General features: G+C 52.8%; 2 protein-coding genes across 2 annotated transcripts in view; both read right to left on the reverse strand.

The window, feature by feature from the left end:
* The window catches only part of CABIN1 (calcineurin binding protein 1), a 98,109-nt gene extending 92,936 nt beyond the window's left edge, over positions 1-5,173 (reverse strand). The window contains 5 exon segments of the mRNA XM_089894244.1: positions 82-123; positions 1,344-1,408; positions 4,743-4,855; positions 5,078-5,116; positions 5,118-5,173. Of these exon segments, the coding sequence (XP_089750370.1) occupies positions 82-123; positions 1,344-1,408; positions 4,743-4,855; positions 5,078-5,116; positions 5,118-5,158 (300 nt within the window). The 5' untranslated portion in view covers positions 5,159-5,173.
* Positions 5,174-7,409: 2,236 nt separating this feature from the next.
* LOC111163030 (D-dopachrome decarboxylase) lies at positions 7,410-10,160 on the reverse strand. The gene is made up of 3 exons (XM_022551418.3): positions 9,796-10,160; positions 9,287-9,462; positions 7,410-7,672 (listed from the first exon to the last, which is right to left on the reverse strand). Exons 1-3 carry the CDS (start codon positions 10,024-10,026, stop codon positions 7,600-7,602), a joined length of 480 nt encoding a protein of 159 aa, XP_022407126.1. The 5' UTR covers positions 10,027-10,160; the 3' UTR covers positions 7,410-7,599.
* Positions 10,161-10,402: the final 242 nt, after the last annotated feature.

A 10,402-nucleotide genomic window follows, 5' to 3' on the forward strand; every position in this document is an offset into this window, starting at 1 on the left:
ATTCAGACAGCCGTCAGGGCCCACCCAAGAACACGGCCCTTGCCCCGGAGCACCACAGAGCAGGTGAGCATCAGCACATACCATAGTCAGAGGCTTCGGCACACCGCCCAGCACCGCCCAGCACTAGAAGGGCAGTGCCAGCCCACGTGGCTCCTATGGAGGAAGGAGAACAGGCTGAGGGAGGGCCCGGGAAGCACCAGGCCACCAGGAACCCGTGTCCAAACCCATGGGCCTCCCGGCTCTGGGCACACAGGCTAGTGGGCCTTGGGATGGCTCTTCAGTCTGTCACCCGGGGAGCCCCTGGTCCTTGGGACGGAATGCCCACCTTTGCCAGACCAGGGGCCAGGGACAGAGGGGAGTTAGACTGACATCTGCCCCCAGGACGCACTGCTCAGCAGAGGTTACAGATCAATAAACAATTATTTTTTCAAAAGTTGAATGAAATAAAGAGAAACACAGGCAACAGGTGGAGAACAAGTCATTCGAAGGGATGGAGGAAGGTAAAGGAGGAAGCCCTGTGTTAAACCCCAGGAAGGGACAGCAGTGGGGTGGAGGGCGGGGAGGCAGAGGCAGGGGGCCTGGAGGATGGGAGGGAAATATAAAAGGAAAAAAATTAGAGGTAGGCAGACCAGTGTGAAATCTGCTAAAAAAATGACAGGATTGGTGAGGACATGGAGAAATCAGAACCTCATCCACTGCAGATGGGAACGAAAAATGGTGAAACCCGTCTGGCAATTGCTCAGAGTGTCAAACACAGAAATTCCACCCCCAAGAGAAATGAAAACGTGTCCACACCAAAACTTGTTCATGAATGTTCACAGCAGCATTACTCATGACAGATTAAAGGTGGAAACAACCCAAATGTCCGTCAACTGACAAATGGATAAAGAAAATGTGGTATGTCCATACAATGGACCATTATTCAGTGATAAATAAAATTAAAGCACTGGTACTTGCTACAACATGGATGAGCCTTGAAAACACGCTAAATGAAGGAAGCCAGTCATGAAGGCCACATATTGTCTGATTCCATTTATACAAAATGTCTAGAATAGGCAAATCTACAGAACCAGAAAGTAGTCTGGGGAGAGGGACACATGGGGAGTGACTACTACCACGTACAGGGCTTCTTTCTGGGGTGATGAAAATGTTCTGAAATTGACGGTGGTGATGGTTGCACAGCTCTATGGATACACTTACGCTCACTGAACTGTACACCCTACACAGGCGAGCTGTATGGTCTGTGAGCTACGTGCTGCTATTAAACAAAGAGATGCCAGGAGCCTGGCTGGGGCAGTGGCACTGGGGACAGAGGGGGGACAAGTTCCAGGAGGCAAACTCACAGAACGGGGCCCCTGGGAGGCTGGAGGGAGCGGCAGGGGTGCCGGGTAACAGCGGGGGTTCTGGCCTGTGGGGCGGGGAAGGAAGAGGCAGCACCACCAAACAAGCCCGTCAGGGCAGAGGAGGGAGCCAGGAACAGTCCCACCTGAGAGGCTGGCAGAAGGCCCCGAAGGGCCCAGCAGGCAGGGGAAATGAGCCTTGGCAGAGACTGAACATGTGCTCCACATGTATAAAATAAAATGACCACTGCTACTGCCAACAGAGCTCACAGCTAAGACCTTCACAATGGGCTCTGAGTTCTCCAAGGGTTCCTACAAGGAAGAAAGAAAGTACAGTCTTCTTTGCAGACGAGGAAGACTCAAACCCCACAAGGCTGATAGCTATTTTATCTCCTGGGTTCCACATTTAGAAAAAAGAATTCTGCTGATTAACTCTGGAAACTGCTGCTTGACTATAAACTATACTACAATGAGCACTGTGACCACCATACAATCTGGAAAAAAAAAGACGATGAAAGTAGAAACTATAGCACTAAAACCCTGTACCTAGGGAAAACACACACACATCCCAAGGGGCAGTGCCCCTGTGAAGAGCGAAGGGAGAGAATGAAGTCCCCGTCAACTCTGGGTGGTGTCTTTCAGTCGACCTTACAGAGGCCAAACCAGCTTCCCCAAGGACTCACTCTTCTCTGGGAGTGGATTTCCACACGTGCCTTTGATTGTGGACAGATCAGGCTTCACAGCAACCGATTCAGCTGCCAGATTCTGGACTAAGGAAGGAAGGCCCTCCCTCCGCCCCTGCTCCCTACAGGGCTTCCCTAGTGGTGCAGTGGTTAAGAATCCGCCTGCCAATGCAGGGGACATGGGTTCAAGCTGTGGTCCGGGAAGATCCCACATGCCGCGGAGCAACTAAGCCTGTGCACCACAACTACTGAGCCTGTGCTCTAGAGCCTGTGAGCCACAGCTACTGAGTCCATGTGCCACAACTACTGAAGCCCACGCACCTAGAGCCTGTGCTCCGCGACAACAGAAGCCACCTTAACGAGAGGCCTACCCACCACAACAAAGAGTAGCCCCCCGATCGCCGCAACTAAAAAGAAAGCCCGCGTGCAGCAACAAAGTCCCAACGCAGCCAAAAATAAATAAATGTATAAAAATAAATAAAGTGTTAAAAAAAATCTACAAATAACAAATGCTGAAGAGGGTGTAGAGGAAAGGGAACCCTCCTACATTGTTGGTGGGAATGTAAACTGGTGCAGCCACTATGGAGAACAGTAGGGAGGTTCCTTAAAAAACTAAAAATAGAGCTACCAAACGAGCCTGCAATCCCACTCCCGGGCATATATCCGGAGAAAGCCATAATTTGAAAAGATACATGTACCCCAGTGTTCACTGAAGCACTATTTACAATAGCCAAGACACAGAAGCAACCTAAATGTCCATCGACAGATGAATGGATAAATAAAATGTGGTATATTTATACAATGGAATATTACTCAGCCATAAAAGAAAGAATGAGGGACTTCCCTGGTGGTGCAGTGGTAAAGAATCTGCTTTCCAATGCAGCGGACGCGGGTTCAATCCCTGGTGGGGGAACCAAGAACCCATATGCCGCGGGGCAACTAAGCCCGCGGGCAACAACTATTGAGCTCCTGCGCCTCAACAAGGGAGGCCGCGTGCCGCAAACTACAGAGCCCATGCACTCTGGAGCCCGCGCACCACAACTAGAGAGAAGCCCCCGAGCCGCAACTAAGAGTCCGCGTCCTGTAAGGAAAGATCCCGCGTACCGCAACTAAGACCAGACGCAGACAAAAAAATAAGGAAACTAAATATATTAAATAAATATAAAAAAAAAGAACGAAATAATGCCATTTGCAGCAACACGGATGGACCTAGAGGTTATTATACTAAGTGAAGTAAGACAGAGAAAGACAAATATCATATGATATTGCTTATATGTGTAATCTAAAAAATTTTTTAAAAAGATACAAATGAACTTATATACCACAAAGAAATAGACCCACAGACATAGAAAACAAACTTATGGTTACCAAAGTGGGGGGGATAAATTGAGAGTTTGGGATTAACAGATACATACTACTACATATAAAATAGATGACCAACAGGGACCTACTGTATAGCACAGGGAACTGTACTCAATATTTTGTAATAACCTGTAAGGGAAATTAATCTGAAAAAAAAAATAGATATATATGTATGTATAACCAAATCACTTTGCTGTACACCTGAAACTAACACAACATTGTAAATCAACTATACTTCAATAAAAACACACAAAGTAGTTTAAAATAAAAACTTTACAAAGAAATAACCATTTGAGATTATATATTTATCATCTGTAAGCAATGTGAGAATGAGGACCATAGCCATATTATTCACCACAAACCCTAGAAACCACAAAAAGGAGTTTAAAAAAAAAAAAAAAAAAGCTACTGTATAAAGATGAGAAGGGAAGTATCTGGTACTCATTTCTCAGTCTCCCAGCAGAACAGTTGCATTTTCTCAGAACAGCACATTCAGGAGTTAAACCTCACAAGTTTTCAAACTCTTTATAGTTTTCATGTCCTTCAGAACACATAACAACAGCACACTTTGAGCACCTCGTACCCTGATCCAGTGGTAAGTGGTGATGTTTCCTAGCAGGCTCTGGCCTGGGAGTCGGGAAGAAGGAGTCGGGAAGAATAGGTCTTAAGCTCAGTTGGGGCACTACCCGGCTGTGTGACTGACATGGCATAAGATAACCCCTCCGGGTCTCAGTTTCCTCTACTGCATGAGTCTTTGAACTAAATGAGGCGTCTGCAAGCTCACTAGCCTACTGTTTCCATAAAGCCCAAGAGCAAAGAATGATTTTTACATTTTTAAATGGTTGAAAAACTTCATGACACGTGAAAATTACATAAAACTTACATAAAATTCAAATTTCAGTGTCCCTAAATAAAATTTTATTGAAACACCACCACTCTCTTACATACTGTCTTTGGCTGCGACCACAGTACTCAGTACAGTATAGCACCCGAATACTTATACTATTATAAGTATACTCATACTTACTACAGCCACAAGACATAATACTATTACTCGGATACTCCAGTTCTAAGAACGATTATGAGTCACCCAGAAGGAAGCCCAGACGCATGGAATCCGCATACACAGCACGACCTTTAGTAACCCAGGCCCCTAAGGGTGGAGGGCCCCCAGAGCCCCTTGTGCAGACACCTGCCAGCATCAGGAAGCTCTATCCGGCCCAGGTCCGCCTCCTCGGGGCGGTGGGGCAGTCAAAGCTTGCAGTTTGGAGCCAACGGCCCGCGGGGGAGCCGGGGACTTGGGACAAGCGGCTGCACGTCCTCTCGGCCTCAGTTTCCACATGTGAGGGGCGCTCACCGCGCAGCGCCGCCGTGAAGGTGAAGTAGAAGGACGCGAGGCGGTGGTCAGCGCGGGGCCCGGCACCGCAGCCACAGACCGGACGGCGGCTCCCGCTGCGGCCACTGTGATCCCTGCCCCCACGCGGAGCCCCTCTCAGCCCCCCGGGACGAGCAGGAGCCGACTAGAGGCCCGCGCGGCAGCGGGGCCCAGCCGGGCCGCTCCGGGTCCCGGCTTCGGTTTCCCCACGAGGAGCCCCGGACGCTGCCACCGCCGCCCCTCAAACACTCGCCCCCGGCAGGGCAGAGCCGCGCCCCCACCCGGGGCCGCCCCAAACCCGCTGCCAGCGAACTCACCAGGCGTCTCCACGGCAACCGCCTGTCCGCCAGACCCCCGCGCCTGCCGGCTGCGCGCCTCACAACAAGGCGCGCTCCCATTGGCTCCGGAGCCGGCTCCACCAGCCAGTCGGCAAGCGCTCACGCGCCGCCCCGCGGAGCTGGCGCGCGAGGACCCTGCAGGTGCCCGGCGCAACCCTGCCCTTCGGCCGGAGCGCGGCTGGGGACTCAGCGCCCGCTGCTGCCCGAATCCCGCCCGCTCCCTCCCCACCGCTTGTCGAACCCGGGAAGCACCGAGCTCGGGGCCTGGCCCGCAGCAGCTGCCAAGTGACGGCTGCACTACTGTTACAACCTGCGACAGGTGTTCTGAAGGCCGTGGAAACCTGGGACACTTGGAGGGAACCGGGGCCGGAAGAGCATTCTCACATTACCTGGACCTCACCTCGTTCCGAAAAGGATTTGAAACCTAAAAGTCACAGATACAAGCAACTACTGAAGCAAAAGAAAAAGGGGGAGGGGAAGCGGGGGATGAACGTACCGGGGAGGAAGTGACAGAACAGAGCCGGAAGGAGGGCTCAGCGTTGACGGGTTTCTGACAAGGGCCTGGGACACAGGGGTAACGCTCTTGGGAGCTAAGCGTTTTAGGGAAGGGCTTCACACTGGTTGACATTCATAGCGGCTTGAGTCCAGCAAGAATGACTTAAAGAACGAATGTTATGGCTTTTTCTTTGACTTTATCTATAGACAGTAAAACCATGGTGAAGAACTCATAGACGGTTCAGTACAGTAAAGCTAATGATATGCTAGTAGATAGAAAAATAATTGAGTCGCCAACCTTGATTTTTGAGAGGAGTATAAGGGGCAGGGTTGGGTTAAACAGAGCATAAACAGATGCTTTCAAACTTTCCTGGATGACTTGCAACCTTGTATGCAATTCCCACAACTGAGTTGTATCTTGAAAGATGCTCTGGAGTGAAAGTTGAACAAAGATGGAAAGGGTGGTGCAAGCAGCAGGGAGCTAGCTGTGTGGCAAGGTTTTGAGTTGAGAAACACTGCTGGCCATGCAGGAGCCTCATGCAGCATGGTGTTATCAGGGGGTAAAACTCAGGGCCACAACGGGGAGAGGTAATGCCCGTGTTGGGGGAGGGGCCAGTCCTCACAGCAAACAGATGACATCACTCACAATAGTGGGGATGAGAGATTGAAGCTGGGGAGACCAGATCTTACCTTATGGTCCTGGCAAGGGTTAGGCATGAATCCCTCCTTAGGCACTTCAACCATTCATTTGCATTCAACCCACAAACATTCCCTGAGCCCCTTGGGGAAGCAAGACATCCATGTTGGCAGAAGGAATGAGAGCAGAAACAGCTGGGACAGCGAGCCAGGGAAAGGAACTCCAAGCTATAGCTTTTAACAAGTCCTCAGCGGTGGTCAGTAAACACAGCAGGCACAGGCACATTCTTTTGGAAACTAACTTATTAACCAGGTGGACTGCATAGACTGCAAATCTCAATTTGGTATTTCATTGGTGCACAGGATGATCAAAGCTTTAATTGTGCAGAGAAACATAGCACCCAGAGATGTAAACTCTGCATCCGGAAGGAAACTGAAAAGGTGACTTCCTTTGGGCTACCCCCACCCCACCTGTATATCCTCCGAAATGCAAAAGCATGGTATGTTCTTTAGATGGGGGTGCGGGATCCCATTCATTCCATTTCTAGAAGCAGATGTTGCATTTCTGGGTTTGCCATTCTGGGACATGGATTTTTTTTTTTTTTTTTTTTTTTGTGGTACGCGGGCCTCTCACTGTTGTGGCCTCTCCCGTTGCAGAGCATAGGCTCCGGACACGCAGGCTCAGCAGCCATGGCTCACGGGCCTAGCCGCTCCACGGCATGTGGGATCTTCCTGGACCGGGGCATGAACCCGTGTCCCCTGCATCGGCAGGCGGACTCTCAACCACTGCGCCACCAGGGAAGCCCTGGGACATGGATTTTTACAAGGCGCACAGCTACACTGAATTCTCATCAAGATTCACTGGAGAAGGTGAAGTTTGGCAATGTCCACGGAAGGTCCCTAAAGCCCAGGCTGAGGACAGGAACATCTGGTCCACAGAGTCTGCAGGAAGGCCCAGGCTGGACCAGCTGCCAGCTCCTCCCCACCAGCCTGAACATGGGCATCAGGAGCAGGGCCTCCAGGCTGAGCCCTCCACCCTGATTTGGGCAGCCAAGATACAAAACATGAATCAGAGGCCCTGAAGACAGGAACATCCCACCTCCCAGGTTCCCTGAAGTCCCCACCTCATAAACCAACCCTGCTGCCCAGGGTGGCCCAGAATGCCGGAGGAGGGTAAAGGGAAGTAGAGAAGTCATGTTTGAGAGACAACGCTCTTCATTTATTTGTCATAAGGATGGGGAAGAGGACCGTGAGGCCTGTCTGCACGTGGGGGTGCCAGAAGCTGGTATCCACCAGGCCCTCACTCTGCCAGGAGGCCTCTCTGGAAGGGGCTGCCAGCTCACAGATGCCCTGGATGCCCTCCACGCCAATCATAAAAAGGTCATGACTGTCCCCTTCTTGCCGATCTGCCAGGGCTCCAAGGGGAGAAAGCGGATAATTATCCTTCAGGAGACAGAGAAAAAGATGTCATCAGCTCCTTGGCTAATGCCTCACATTCCAAGACCCCTAGCCAGGTACTCCCACCATGGGCTCTCAGGCCAGCCTGCCTTAGCCCACCAGGCATTTTGCAAGCCTGTCTCAACCCATTAATGCTCTCTGCCCAACCCCCGACAGGGCAGTGGGCATGTCAAGGTTGGGATGGTGACTGCACATCATCATCACCCACCAAGAACAGACTCTCAACATGGCGGCCTCTGTGGTCACTGTATGCTCTGTCTGTGGGTTCACAGGGGAGCCCTGTCTTCCAAACTGCAGCCCCATGGGGGCATGCGCAGTGCCCAAGCTGCCTGTTTTTGCAAAGCCTGGCTCAAGAAGGCCAGGCACAAGGTGACTCCCCCCACCACCCCTGTAATGTCTGTGGAGTGAGTGAGTGTGCCCCTCTCACAGAAGTGATAGGAAGTTCCTTGTGAAGAAACAGGATACCTGGGATAGCCTGGGACCAAGGAGGTATATGTGACAACCTGTTTTCCCATTTGTAAATAGGCATAATGGAGGTATCTACCTCATGGGGATGGCATGTCCACACGAGGGGTATGGAGAGGGAGACAAAACTTCTAAGGATCAAATGGGATCAGGCATGTGAGTTACCTATGGAGTATCTGGCACATGGTAAATTACACATTACTTATGTTGTTAGAATTATTATCACTCCACAGCTTGAGGACCAGGTCTGAGCACCCCCCAGACGTAACCATTCTTCACCAGCCTTTCTGGGCCAATGAAGGCTCCATTCTGGAAGGTTCTTTCAAGCTTCTCATATACTTAGTTCCTTGTAGGCATGGACTTGGCTCAGGAATATTTTTCACCCAGGAAGAAACTTTAACCTTGCCACAGAGTCCCAGGTTTGGGAGCTGTAAGTGTTCTTGGGAATCGTTTAATCCATGCCTCTCTGTTCAGAGAAGAGAAGGCTACAAACCAGAGATGGTTCACTTCCAGGTTTGTCTGGATCATCCAGCTGCATGGGACCCAGAACCCAGGTCTCCAGACATTCAGGCCAATGCTCTTTCCACTACTCTGTGGCCCTCCCAGGAACCTTACCTGGGACCTAATTGGGCCATAGGCCCAAAGGTCACAGCCTCAGGACATACCCAGAATTCCTCGACCAGCTTGGAGACGCTCTAGAAAATTACACCTGTTTCCCTAAGATGTGGGGAAGCCTGAAGGCAGATGATAAATGGCCTTGGTTTTGTCAGGGTAACAACATCCTGCCCTACCAGGTGTCAAGGCAAGTGCAGTATAGTGCCATCCCATGCAGTACCCCCAGGGAGTGGTTAAAGGAGAGCCTTCCCACTTCACAGATGGAAACACTGAGGTCCTGGAGGCCACACCTTGCCCAGGTGTCACAGGGACCACTACAGAGCCAGGAATTCACTCAATTCCACTACCACTCTCAAGGTGGGCCCACCACCGGGGGGCGCAAGGGGCCCTGCGGCACCACATCCTTCTAGCAAAGGGTGGGGAATTAATTTTTTCCCCAACCTTAGGAAGGGCCTCAAGTCGGATCCCTGCCCCGTCTCGCAGCAGTCCCAAGAGGGTCCTCTCCCTGCCCCTACTCACCGGTCCTGGGCCAGGTCCAGCTCCTTGGTGAGAAACTCGAAGAGGCGGGCACTGTGGCCGCGGTTCTCCTCGGCCGTGCCCACCACACCGATGGAGGAGACGAGCAGCTGCGCGCCGGGCTCCGCCGAGCCGTTCATCGCCATGGCCAGGCCGGGCCGCACGGTCACGTTCACGCGCTGCGGTGACACGAAAGTTTCGCCTGAGGCCAGTGTAGGCCGGGATGGTGCTGAGGACCGGAGAGCGCGGAGTGGGAGAGCGCAGGCCCCGCGGCATCACGGCCGGGGGCACGGGCCGGGGTCCTTGGAGGTCACGTAGGGGTCATGGCTGGGCAAGGCGACAGGGAGCAGACGTGGCGGGTGGAGCCGCGGGGTCTTGGAGAGCGGGAGGTCAGACTTGACGGGAGGCGGGCGCGGAGGAGTCAGGGTCGCGGTGGGGAAGCCGAAGCGCGGACAGAGCCCGACCCCATCCGCCAACCTCCTCCCTCTCCGTGCTCCCCTGCCCATACTCACGTCCTCAGGCTTGCCCAGGATGGCGGCAGCGGCCGCGCAGAGCCGCTTCTCTAGTCCCGCGGGCACACGGCCGGCGGGCAAGTTCGTGTCCAGCTCAACGAACGGCATTTCTAGCGGGAAGGCGCGCGAAAGGCCGCCAGGGAGAAAGAAAGCACGGAATCCAGGTGGGTGATCTCCAGGGCAGGGCTGTGGGGAGCGGGGGAGGGGGCGCCGCGGAAACCCGCTCCTCATTGGCTGGGCAGGTACACAGCGCCCCCCGATTGGCTGCCTAGACTACACCCCCCGGCTTCGGCCGACAGTCTCCGCGTGCTACGGCGCTGATTTCCGGAAGTGCTGTAGCCCGGCCGGCTCCGAGTAACCCCACCCCCAGGGAGACATTGGCCGCTCCAGGCCCCGCCCACACGACAGGCCCCGCCCCCGCTCCAGCCACACTGGCCGAGGTTTCCGGTCTCCTGCAGCTTTCGGGCGCTGCTGCGGTCTTCTGCTTCTTAGCCAATATTTAGATGGAGGTCTGAACACCTCCCCCAAACACACACACCTGTAGAAGCCTTCCCCAGGCTCCACCCTAAAAACGTTACATCGTCACGGAGGCTTAAAATTATTTTTA

This window comes from Delphinapterus leucas, chromosome 14 (genome assembly GCF_059928025.1).
Source record: "Delphinapterus leucas isolate spDelLeu-1000000601 "Yukka" chromosome 14, BTC_Dleu_Yukka2, whole genome shotgun sequence".
Taxonomy (NCBI): Eukaryota; Metazoa; Chordata; class Mammalia; order Artiodactyla; family Monodontidae; genus Delphinapterus; species Delphinapterus leucas.